At 37.9% G+C, this 13,399-nt stretch overlaps 1 protein-coding gene across 1 annotated transcript in view; it reads right to left on the bottom strand.

Annotated features, from left to right (window-relative positions):
- The window catches only part of ATRN (attractin), a 116,902-nt gene that overhangs the window by 43,520 nt on the left and 59,983 nt on the right, over positions 1-13,399 (bottom strand). Inside the window, exons 5-6 of the mRNA XM_023737511.1 lie at positions 11,228-11,433; positions 9,711-9,879 (exon numbers count right to left, since the gene is read on the bottom strand). Of these exons, the coding sequence (XP_023593279.1) occupies positions 9,711-9,879; positions 11,228-11,433 (375 nt within the window). The remainder of the gene's footprint in view (positions 1-9,710; positions 9,880-11,227; positions 11,434-13,399) is intronic.

Below are 13,399 nucleotides of genomic sequence, written 5' to 3'. Positions count from 1 at the left end.
ACATTCCATCACCTGAAAATAAATATCATTAAGTAGGGGCCCTGGTGACACAGTGGTTAAGAGCTCGGCTGCTAATCAAAAGGTTGGCAGTTCGAATCCACCAGGCACTCCTTGGAAACCCTATAGGACCCTCTGTCCTATAGGGTCGCTAAGAGTCGGAAACGACCTGACAGCAACAGGTTTTTTTTTTAAACATTAAGTAAACATCATTCCAGACATTTTTCTGTAACTATATACAGATAATATTAAATCAGTGTTTATGTTTCTTTAAGTCAATGCTGGAGGCCTGGTGGTGCAGTGGTTAAGAGCTACTGCTGCTAACCAAAAGGTCGGCAGTTTGAATCCACAGCCACTCCTTAGAAACCTTATGGAGCAGTTCTACTCTGCCTATAGGGTTGCTATGAGTCAGAATCAACTTGACAGCAACAGGTTTTTAAGTCAGGGTTCATTTCTTTTCTACAAGATTTTCCCTGAACAACTTCTTCCAAATTAAAAAAAAAAAATGATAAAAACATTATATGCAATCAAGAAGATGTAAGAAGTTTTTTTTAAATATATATCAAAAAAAGCAAATAAATATCCATCAAAAAATAGATTAATGAATTATAGTATATCCATGTAACAGAATAATTAAAGCAAAAAATAACTTACTCAAGCAACACAAAGCAAGTAAATCTCAAAACAATGTTAAGATAAAAAAGTAAACTGCAGAATACTGTTTTAATAAAGACTAACAACAGAAAATTATTAATTCTGTGTATTGTTCATATATAAGTGTAAAGATATGTTTTTGAACAACTGACACCAAATTGAGGATACTGATTATCTGTAGGAAAGAAGAGGGAATGGGATTTTTGAGGAGCGTGCACAGGTCTTCAATTTTTATTAGTAATGCACTGGTGTTCATTATTTTTTTCCTAAACCTTTTCTTTGTCTTAAATATTTTATACATGATCTAAAGCAAATATTAAAAAATGGAGACATTAAATAAGTATACATAAAAATCATTTAGAGACTAAATACTCTTTAGTTCTTTAATTATACACAATTTAACTTGGGGCAGGAACCACTACTTCCTGTTCTGAAAGTTGAAGACCTTAGCACTCATAAACCAACCAAAATCCACTGCGGTAGAGTCGATTCTGACTCATAGCAACCCAAAAGGAGAGAGCAAAACTGCCCCATGGGGTTTCCAAGGCTGTAATCTAGTGCTCATAGTTTCTCCCATTTCTTTTCCCAATTTTTGTTATATTAATTTTTACATTATCCTGTAACATTCATAACATTCATATTTCACTGTTGTTGTTCAGAACCATCAAGGCGGTTCTGACTCATACGGACCCTATGTACAACAGAACGAAATACTGCCCTGTCCTGCACCATCCTCACTAACATTGCAATGCTTGAACCCATCATTGCAACCACTGTGTCAATTCATCTCATTGAGGGTCTTCCTCTTTTTTGCTGACCCTCTACTTTACCAAGCATGATGTCCTTCTGCAGGGACTGGTCCCTCCTGATAACATGTCCAAAGTATGTGAGATGAAGTCTTGCCATCCTTGCTTCTAAGGAGCATTCTGACTGTACTTCCATTATATAACTATAATTCCCATAGTTATTTAATACTTGATCTATATTTTAACTGATTCAATTTCCTCAAAAGTCCTATTATCATAACTTCTTCCTGAGTAATTTATTTTAATTTTTAATTGGCTGGGTTTCACTGTCAGGCAGTTTTTTTCAAGTACAGCTTATATGTGCTCTTTTCCCTGAGTTCTTTCATGTTTAAGATTGTCTCCTTGCTAGCTTCACAGTTTAAAGACATCTTGACTGTGTCACCTTTTCTCTTCCTCAGAACCTTGCAGATGCTGCCTTCTTGTCACCTGATACTGAATGCTGCTATGGAGAATTCTGAGGCCAGTCTGATTTTTTCTCCCTTTTAATGTGGTTTGCTTCTCTACCAAGAAGCCTGAAGAATTCTCACCCATTTTCACTCTCATTCTTTCTCTCTCACAAACTCACTCACTGTTTCGTTTGTTTGTTTTTAAGACATACTATTGTACTTTACTTGAAGTAGAAATGCCTTAAATCCATCCAGGAAAGGGTTTTTACAAAGAAGACTGCATAACACTTTTGGGGAGTTCTGGCTATGGAAGGTGTTTCCTGAGAAGGACATCCATGGCTTCTAACCACATATATATAGCTTATGTTCCAGCCAGAAGTCTGTTTCTGTAAACTGAGAGAGGAAAGAAACACAGGGAATATAGAAACAAGTCTTCAGATGATTCAACCCATACCTCTTCCCAGTGAACCATGACATGGAGAGTCCTTGATCTCTTAATGGCCTTGCCTCCTCAGTCAGAAGCACTTAGATGTTGGCAGGTCCCCATATGCTGGCTATGGTGAACTACCAAAGATACTTATACAACATGCTGTCACTCTTTACACAACACAGAGAAACAAACACAAGAACAATAATGATGCAAAAAGACATATAAGAAATTCCAACTACTGGCAGCTGAGTCAAAGATAATGGAATACTGAACAACCAAGTCTAATGCCTGGACAAGCAGACGAACAAAGGCATACAAGTTGTAGTAGTATCCTAAACCTAATCACTTCTGTATTAAAAAAGACCAGAATAGATACAGAGACATACACATGGGAAAGACAGATGCAGGTGAGGATTATCTACAGGCCAAGGAACATCAAGGAACCAAGGAATGCCTGGGGCTACCAACAAGGAAGGAATCGACACGGCCAAGACTCTGATTTGGCCTTTTAGCCTCCAAAACTATGAAAAAATAAATTTCTGTTCTTTAAAGCCACCCACTTGTGGCATTTGTGTTACAGCAGCACTAGGTAACTAAGACATGTACTGACACAAAAGTTCTAATAAAGACAGGAAAAACAGCAGGAGGAGATGGGTTCTGATATATAAGTAAAAGCAATGATGATAGTTCAGCCACAGCTGCAGTACCCAATACCACAGCCACTAGCCACATGTGGTACTTAAATTTAAATTAATTAAAATAATAACTCAATTCCTCAATCATACTAGCCACATTTCAATGCTCAAAAGCCACATGTGGCTAGTGACATGAAACTGTAAATACAGAACATATGCATCACTGTCAAAAGTTCTACTGGACAGCATTGATCTATAGAAACAGAAGATAAAAGTAAATGAGCACACATGTAGGTAGAGGCTAAATGCGGTGGTGGAAGTTTGTGGAAGTCCTCTTCTGATGACTTCTATCTTTCAAAATAGAAACAGGGAACAAGACCATTAGCTGAGAATGAAAATAGGAGAAGAGGTAGTGGAGACGCAAAAAATGAAAAGAAGGTTATGACAGCTGAGCAAGAGAATGGGAGATAAACAAGAAACAATCAATAGTTTGTGGACCACTGTTCACAAGGATTGTTGGAGTCAGGGTATTAAAAGATCTGAAAGGATTTGAAAGCGTCTCAGGCCAGGTTCTCTAGAAGCAGAGCTTGAGATGGGCATTCTTGTGCAAGTGATGTATTGAAGGAATAAGATAAGCAAGGTAGGGAGGAGGAAGAACCTAAGCAAATGGGTGCTGTCAGCAAGTCTAGCCTCAGCCGGATCCCAAGAGGAGCTCTGGAGCATGAATGACACCACAGAGCTTTCCTACCTAACGGCAAGGCCAGGATTTTGTACCTCCATGTCAGTCAGTCACTGGCTGGGGGTAGGGTGGTCAACTTCCTGGTTTGCCCAGGTCTGAGGGGTTTCCCAGGATGCAGGACTTTTCAGTGCTAAAACTGGGAGAGTCCTGGGTGAGTCAGAACATTTAGTCGCCCTATGGGGAAGCCAGCACAACTTGTACAAGGAAAGGTCATGGAAGCTCCACAGACACATCCAAACTCCCTGAGGGACTGAATTGCTGGGTGGAGGGCTGTGGGGACCATGGTCTCAGGGAGCATCTAGCTCAACTGGCATAACACAGTTTATAAAGACAATGTTCTACATTCTACCTTGGTGAGTAGCGTCTGGGGTCTTAAAAGCCTGTGAGCAGCCATCTAAGATACTCCACTGGTCTCACCACTTCAGGAGCAAGGGAGAATGAAGAGAACAGGATATAAGGAAAAGATTAGTCCAATGGACTAACGGACCACTGCTACCAAGGCCTCCACCAGACTGAGTCCAGTACAGGTAGATGGTGCCCGGCTACCACCACTGACTGCTCTGACCAGGACCACAACAGAGGGTTCTGGACAGAGATGGAGAAGGATGTAGAACAAAATTCTAACACACACAAAGAAGACCAGATTTACTGGCCTAAAAGAGACTGGAGAAACCCCGAGAGTATGGCCCCCGGACAGCCTTTTAGCTCAGTGGTGAAGTCACTTCCGAGGTTCACCGTTCAGCTGGGGATTGGACAGCCCCATAAAACAAAACGGGACTAATGAGGCACAGCAGTCCAGGGACAAGGACTAGAAGGCAGAAGGGGACAGGAAAGCTGGTGATAGGGAACCCAAGGTTGAGTAAGGACAGTGTTGACATGTAGTGGGGTTGTTAACCATTGTCATAGGGCAACATGTGTACTAACTGTTTAATGAGAAACTATTTTGTTCTGTAAACCTTCATCTAAAGTGAGAATAGCAGCACAAATGGAAGAACGTAATCGATGTCACTGAACTGTGCATGTAGAAATTTTTGAAATGGTGTAACTTTGGCTATGTATATTTTCACCAAAAAAAAAAGAAGGTCGAGAAGGGAGAGGGTTGACATGTCGTGGGGTTGTTAACCAATGTCATAGAACAATATGTTTACTACTGTTTAATGAGAAACTATTTGTTCTGTAAACCTTCACCTGAAGTACAACAACAACAAAAAAAAAAGATTAAAAAAATGAAAAGAAGGTTATGACAGTTGAGCAAGAGAATGGGAGATAAATGAGAAAGAATCAATAGTTTGTAGACCACTGTTGATAAGAATTGTTGGAGTCAGGGTATTAAAAGATCTGAAAGGATTGGAAAGCGTCTCAGGCCAGGTTCTCTAGAAGCAGAGCTTGAGATGGGCATTCTTATGCAAGTGATGTATTGAAGGAATAAGATAAGCAAGGTTGGGAGGAGGAAGAAGCTAAGCAAAGAGGTGCTGTCAGTAAGTCTAGCCTCAGCCTGATCCCAAGAGGAGCTCTGGAGCATGAATGACACCACAGAGCTTTCCTACCTGGTGGCAGGGCCAGGATTTTGTACTTCCGTGTCAGTCAGTCACTGGCTGGGGGTAGGGTGGTCAACTTCCTTGTTTGCCCAGGTCTGAGGGGTTTCCCAGGATGCAGGACTTTTCAGTGCTAAAACTGGGAGAGTCCTGGGTAAGTCAGAATGTTTAGTCTCCCTATGGAGGCCAGCCCCAGGAACGGGCACAGCCTTTCAGGCATTTCTGGGCAAAGCAGCTCCAATCTGCTGGGGGAGTTCTGTAGAGAAGTGGGCAGCTGTGAGTTGACAGCAACCAACATGCACAGCAGCTGGCATGGGTGCACCAGCCAAGTAAAGGGGATCCGGGCAAGGCATGCAATAGGACGCTTGGAATTAAGAATATGGAGGGGTTTTAGTTATCAATAATGACGGTCTAGGAGGTGACCATGCAAGTGATTGGCTGAAGTAGAGTCATCTGGAGAGACAGGATTAGTCCCTGAATAACCCTGGAGGCTTCCACTGGGTTGTCTGGCAAAGAACTAGTAGAGACTGACAGCTCTCCTTTCCTCAGTGGAATGGGGGTGGGGGGAATGAGCTTTGTACAGATTCAACCTCCTACTAGATGTTAGGGGCTATCTATGCCACTGCTAACGCTGGTAGGCAACTTTCCTGAAGAACTCACACTTGAGCTCAGACTCTGAGTTCTGGCTTATGACAGTGCTGTATGCCCAAGTCCTTAGCTTGAAGGACTAACAAGATTAGTAGAAGAAAGAACATCTAGGACAGGAGAGGCCTAGGGATTGGAAAAAAAGATTAAGAATGATAATGAAATCACAATGGATTATGAAGTAATGATGGAGAGAGTGACAATCAGGAACTAAAATCAGTATTTGGTGTTTACATTATTACGCCCAGGCAAGTATTATTCACAGTTAGACGTAGCAGTAGAGTGTGATTGTGTTTCCTTTTTTTATTCATTCCATTTTTAAACTGAGGTGTAATTCATACAATAAGATGCAGAGATGTTATTTACTTCCATGAATTTTGACAATTGTCTATACCTGTGTAACAAGATACGAGCTTTTCTACCACCCCAAAAAAGCTTTCTCATGCTCTTTTCCAATGAATTCCCTTACCTTCAGCAACTACTGTTATGACTTTTTTTCTCCACCTAAAGTTAGTTTTGCCTCTTTGTGAACTCTATATATGGTAACTGGAACTGTACAGCACTGTCATTTCGTAGTCTTCTATGCTTGGCCTCTTTTTTTAAATAACACTCTAATAATATTAATATTAGATGTAATTCACATACCATACAACCCATCCTTTTAAAGTGTATAATTCATTGAGTTTTTTTTGCATATTCACAGAATTGTGCAGTCACACCATCCAATTCCAGAGCATTTTCATCATCCCAAAAGGAAACATCATACTCATTAGCAGTCACTCCCCATTCCCTCTTCCTCTGACCCCTCGCAATCACTAGTCTACTTTCTGTCTCTATGGATTTGTCTATTCTGGATATTTCATATAAATGGAATCATACAACATGTGGCCTTTGTGTCTGGTTACTTTCACTTGTTTTCAAGGTTCATCCATGTACTTCATTCCTTTGTAAGGCCAAATAATATTCCACTGTACGGATATACATTTCATCCATTCATCAGTTTATGGACATTTGGGTTGATTCCACCTTTTGGCTATTATGAATAATCCTGCTATGAACATTCATATACAAGTTTTAGTGTGGACATATGTTTTCATTTCTCTTGGGTATATACGTTAAGAGTAGAAATGCTGGGTCATATGGTAGCTCTATGTTTAACTTCTTGAGGAACTGCCAGACTGTTTTCTAACGCAGATGCACCATTTACATCAGCAGTGTATGAGGGTTTCAATTTCTCCAAATCTTTGCCACCACTTGTTATTTTCTTCTTTTATACTATAGCCATTCTAGTGAGTGTGAAGTGGTATTTCACTGTGGTCTTGATTTGCATTTCTCTAACGACGAATGATTTTGAGCATCTTTTCATCTGTTTATTGGTCATTTGTACATCTTCTTTGGAGAAATAGCTATTCAAATCCTTTGCTATTTAAAAAAATTTTTTTTGGCTATTGTTGACTTAAAAGAATTCTTTATATATTCAAGATACTAGTCCCTTATCAGATATACAATTTTCAAATATTTTCTCTCATTCTGTAGGTTGTCTTTTCATTTTCTTGATGGTGTTCTTTGAAGCACAAAGCACTGCAATTTTGATGAAGTCCCATGTAGCTATTTTTCCTTTGGTCACCTGTGCTTTTAGTGTCAGATCTAAGAAACCACTGCCTAATCCAAGGTCACAAAGATTTATACCTATGTTTTCTTCAAAGAATTTTATAGTTTTAGCTCTTACATTTAGATCTATAATCCATTTGAGTTAGTTTTTGTATATGGTGTGGGTAGGGGGTCTGTCTGCCTTCTTTTTCGTAACATGCTTTTGAGGTTAATCTACATCATTGCGTGTATCAGTAGTTTTTTCTTATTTACTGCTGAGTGTTAGTCCACTGTATGAATTTACCACAATTTACTAATCCATTCTCCTGTTAATAGACATTTGGGTTGTTTCCAGTTTTGGCTATGAATAAGTGCAAATCTTTTTGAGTACATGTTTATATTTCTCTTAGGAAAATGCCTAGAAGCTCTTCATTCTTTACAATGGTTGTATAATATTTAATTGTGATTTGACAATGTCTGGAGACATTTTGGTTGTTACAACTAGGGAGGGGTGCTATCTAGTAGGTAACAGGGATGTTGTTGAATATCTTATAATGCACAGGACAACCCCCCTACCCCAACAAAGAATTATCTGGCCCAAAATGTCAATAGTGTTGAGGCTGAGAAACCTCATATAAACCACAATTGATTTAACCAATGAATTATTAAAGGACATTTAGATTTTTTTCCCTTGTCATAAATCATGCTATAATTTTATTTTGTTCTTTTTTGAGTATAGCCATAGGGTAAGTAACTAACAGCGTACACACCTTAAATTTTGGTACATTTTTCCAGATTGCCCTCCTCAAAGGCAGTTTAGTGTCTGGGAAAAGCCAGTTTTAAGGACAAGAGATTTTCAAATAACTCAAAGTAGACCAACAATATAGCCTAGTTAACAGCTACAGGGAAACCGCTTTAATGAATATATTGAAAGTGCAACTTGTAATTATATCACTATGTTGGTGCTTCTGAAGTCCTTGAAGATAGTTTTCTTATAAGTCTAAGCATCCTACCTATAATCTTGTGTACATTAAAATTGAATGATTAAATAAAGGCAACTTTCAGCTCAAATATGTCTAAATGATCATAAATTAAAAATTAGTTTTGTTGGTTTATACTATACATATTTTATTTACAAAACAGATTCTTTTTGTTAAAAACACAAATCCATACTTAAAAATCTTTGCTTAGAATATTATCAGTCTTAACTTCCACGATTTCCTATTATTTCAAAATTAAAAGATGAAGTCATCATTTATTATCGATTACCATCACTGCTATGAATAGATTTAGGAGGGGAGAGGTCCTATTATTAATTAACCTAAATATAAAGAAAAACATGAAATTGCTTTAAGTCTTTGTACATGAAGACTTAAATAAGCTAGGGCTTTAAGTTTACATAAATGAAAGCACTTGTGTTCCAGATAAAGAAAATAGCCTGAATTCAAGGTATGGAGGAAGATGGAGAAGAGGGAGGAAAAATAACCCTCTTGACCTGACCATTGAAGGAGGGTCATCAGAAACTTAAGGATTTGATGCTGTTCCCTAGCATCAGCAATGGGAATAGAGAGAATGGGCCAGTTTTATGCAACAGACATTTTGAAAGTGAATCACCTGGTCTTGGTGACCTACTGACTAAAGGAGAAATGAGGGAGAGACGAACTGAAGGAGGACTTCAAGATCTTAGCTTGAGCAGCTGGGTAAAAGGTGATACAATTAACGTCAGATCAGAATTAAAAGGAAGAATAAATTTAAGATGATTTCAGAATAACAAGTTGGAGATAGCCAGGATAAGTCAAACAATGAGTCCGGAGCTCAGAAGACAGGTCAAGGTGAGTCATGTTGTGTGAAGGCTTTGTCAAATATTTAGATTTTAAGCATCATTACTGTTGAAAGTGACAGTCTTAACAGCAGACAACGTATTTTCCCCTAAAGCATGTGTATTTTGAGAGGGCTGCATGGATATACTGAGAACATGGGGTATGCTTTAAAATCTTTTTAAAATGGAGAATATTAAAGAAATGTAATACATGTTCCCATCTAATCTGTAAATATTTTTTAGTCATATTTTTGGTGCAAAAATTCCTAAAATTAAGCCAGAAAAGGAATTTTGAGAATTATAAAGTTCATTCCCTACTCCACCCACCCTTCCTACCCCCCTACCCCCCACCCCCCATTTTTCTCAGGTGGTAGAATGACAGATGATTACTTCTTTCCTTTTTGCTTATCTGTACTTTGCAAATTTTCAAAATGGAGAACTAAGCTTCTTGGAAAAATATTGAAAACAACTTACGCTAGAACCATGTTGTAATCTGAGTGGTTGAACATATATCCTCCAACAACCCACATTATATTTCCATTGACCACAGCTTTGTGAGATGCTCTGGGGAGCTTTAGGTTAGAATATTCCTCCTGAGTCCAAAATGACTGGTTAGCTGGTACAGGAATTGAACATCCAGGACCTAATAACATATAATAAATAGGTTCACAAAATGCAGTTTTAAAATTATTGCTATTTCAAGTTTTACTCTTCTAAATATAACAAAAAATCTGAAGACTACTTTGTCTTTCCTTTAGCATCTAAACATCAAACAAATCCTTTTAATTTGGGCTTTCAATTTTGCTAAAGCCAGCTGACCAAGGTTAATCCCTAATAAAACTCAAAATCACATGCTTTCTAATGAGGAGCTGACCATATCTAGTTTAAGTTTTTTAGTAGGAAAGCACTTACTTAAGCAGCTCTCAAGGGAAAGACTGGACAAAAGAATTATTAATTCAGATTAAAAAAAAACTTCAGAGCTAAAAAGCAATGAATAGTCCTGGGAGTAATAAGATAAACTATCCATATCCTGGCAAGTCAAGGAACAAACAGATGCAAGAGACAAAATCCATTTTTGGGGAGGTGTGGTTTCTGCTGCAACATTTGCACAGTGGTAAGTACTGAAATACTTCAATTATTTCACTCCTCAGTGTGAGCCAAACACAGCAAACTATTAGGACGGACAATCAGACAGTGCCTAAGAATAAGTTGAGAAAAGCATTTAAACAAATGCACTTCCTTCCAAAATAAAGCGGTTTTGAGGAAGGGTACGTGTGTAAAGAAAATCACTAAATCAATAACAGCTGTCATTATTCACCACTTAAAGAATCCCTGAAGCTTCTTTAATAATCTATCTACACAGATAATCCATTAGCTGACTAAGTAGGATTCTAATGTATCCAAAACCAAACCAAACTCACTGCCACTGAGTCGATTCCAACTCATAGTCATCCTAGAGGACAAAGCAGAACTGCCCCATATGGTTTCCAAGGCTGTAATTTTTATGGAAGCAGACTGCTACATCATTGTCCCACAGAGCAGGTGACAGATTTAAACCACCAACCTTTTGGTTAGCAGCCGAACACTTTAACCACTGTGCCACCAGGGCTCCTGTTCTAATGTATAACTGACTGCAATTTTCTCTGAACTGAGAAAGTTTCTGAAGAAATACCATTATTGTTAGCTCTCATCCCACCCCCCAGCTTGGTTCTCTGCTAAGTCCTCTTACGAATGACACAGAGTTTTCCAATTCTCATGAATGAGTTGCAAAGAATGTTAAACCCCTCCACAAGTCTAACAAGCCCACAACCACAAATCTGTGAAACTGAAAGATTTATAAGAAGCTGAATAAAGGGATGTGAAAGCTTAAATGCTACCTGATAACTGATTAATATAAATAGTATATATGCTAAAAATAAAATCAATCCAGAATTTATTCAACTGGGAGCATTCTATAAATTGAAAGGAAAACAAAAATGGAAGACTCCTACCCTGCCACTCCGAGAGGCATGAGCATCCTCTGACATCACTTGAATTGCAGATGCCTCGATTAGGAAATCCACAGTTATGTGCACAGTGAGGAATATCACACACTTCACCTTTCCAGTTTTCAGAACATTCACACTGAACTGTGTTGCTGCTGTTGTTGATCTTACATTCTCCTCGGCCTGAGCAATTATTTGGACACATGTCAAAACTATAAAAACGGGGGAAAATTAAGTCAACACAAAGCAACACTTCAATTAATTCAGCACAAGGTCTCATCACTGTTCCTCCAGACCACTCACAACCACAATCGCAGCACTAATCATTCAGCCCAAATGAGGTCACTCAACGCTGCGCAGCCAGGGGCTCAGGTGCAAGTAATGAAATCAAATCAACCCTGCTGGATTCTTACAGTAAGAGGCAAGTTAAAGAAATTAGAAGATAAGGAGAAAAGACGTTTGTGCAAAACTATCCAGATTTAGCTTTTCAAGGGTGGGATGACTATACTAATCTGCTAAGCTCACAAACGATGAGCATTACAAAATTGCCCAACGTGTGCTTGCTGGTTTGGGAGGAAAAGATTAAAACAAACCACCAACAAGACATCACTGCCCTCATGGCACACATCCCTCTGTAGAGTCTCTTAACAATGTGTAGAATTTGTTTAAGATTACTGCCCACACTGGTGCATTTTAATTCCCTTAGTAAGTTCATCCACTCATTTCAGATGGGAGGGCCAGTTTAACTTAATGCAGCAGTTTAACTCTACTGTGTCTCATAATAATATGACTCAGGATAACTGTATTAATAACACCCTGAAATGACACAATTAACATTCTTTAAAGGGAGAATAACTGGACTGTCGGGATATTTTAAGAGTACAGATTTCTTCTAAGGCCTGGGGAAAAAAAAACTCCATAGAAATTTTGTATTAAAGCACGTCAGAAAATCAGGAATCAATTACAAAAACAAGCTAATTAATGTTAATGTCTACACCCAAATATCAGTTATGATATATTTATAATCATCAGATTATAATCAGATTATATGAAATTTGTATACAGTATTTTTATGATCTATAATTGTAATACAGTAAATCCATATGCCTACTTTGCAAGCCCCAGTAAGCAGAATTAAATGAAAAAGAATAATTCTTTGTTCCTAAAATAATGTTTAAAAAATTTTATTACTGTTAGTAAATTAAGTGTTAGCTAGAAAAGCTGAATTACACTACTGTAGGCCTCTACAGTTTCTATATAATAATACATGCACATAAGTGAAACTTCAATAAAGGCAAATTTCATCTTAAAAAAAGTCTTTTTAAGACAATAGTTTACAAAAGATAAAGTCTAAGTTATTTCATATTTGACTTGCTATACTGAAATGGCTACATCACACTTCATTTTTTTAAAGGCCTAAAAGAAAACTGAGGTGAAATATTTCCATTATGTTCTCAAAACCTATGCCTTGCACCAGTAATATCAAACTATCATTTCCTGCAGACACACTTATTAATCATATAAGGAAACGGCACACAACCAGAACTTATTGTTACTGAAAAACAAAGAGAAGGGACAGCATAACTTCACCTTCTCCTTAAACCTCAACTTCTCTATTCAAGTGCAATTACACATAATTTTTAACGCTTTTTAGAGCAATGAGTTGCAAAAAATCTCAAAACACAAAAACATTTTTTAAATCTCTAAAAAGTGAAAATGGCAGGTAAGAACATCTGCTTGCATTATCTATCTAATTTGGGTAATGAGAAAATTATTCTAATTTGGTGAAATGGGGTAATGAGAAAATTAGTCTAATTTTCTACACTTAAAACATGAATCAGAATGAGAAAGAAAGATGAAGTTTCAATTTGTATGAAAACAAAAATTTGTTTTTTCTTTCTTTAAAAGAAAACTAGGGAACACTTGAGGAGCTGGAATAAAAGCCTCAAGACACCTCCAGCAGAGTTCAGTCCAGAAACAGGCTTCTGCGCAACCTGAGGACACTTGGAAACAGAGTGATAATTTTAATGTACATGCTGCCTTCTGGGGATTTTTCTTGGAATAAATACCATTGTTTTATTTGACTTTTCAGAGGGTCTACTACCCTCAAAATGCCTTAGGATTGACTCCCATGTAGTGAACAGGGAACCCAAGAGTTAATAAAATTTAGGATACTCT

Source organism: Trichechus manatus, unplaced genomic scaffold (assembly GCF_000243295.1).
Source record: "Trichechus manatus latirostris isolate Lorelei unplaced genomic scaffold, TriManLat1.0 scaffold00104, whole genome shotgun sequence".
NCBI classification, from domain to species: domain Eukaryota; kingdom Metazoa; phylum Chordata; class Mammalia; order Sirenia; family Trichechidae; genus Trichechus; species Trichechus manatus.
The sequence above is the reverse complement of the archived record's forward strand: the minus strand, read 5'-3'. Positions and strand labels throughout refer to the sequence as shown.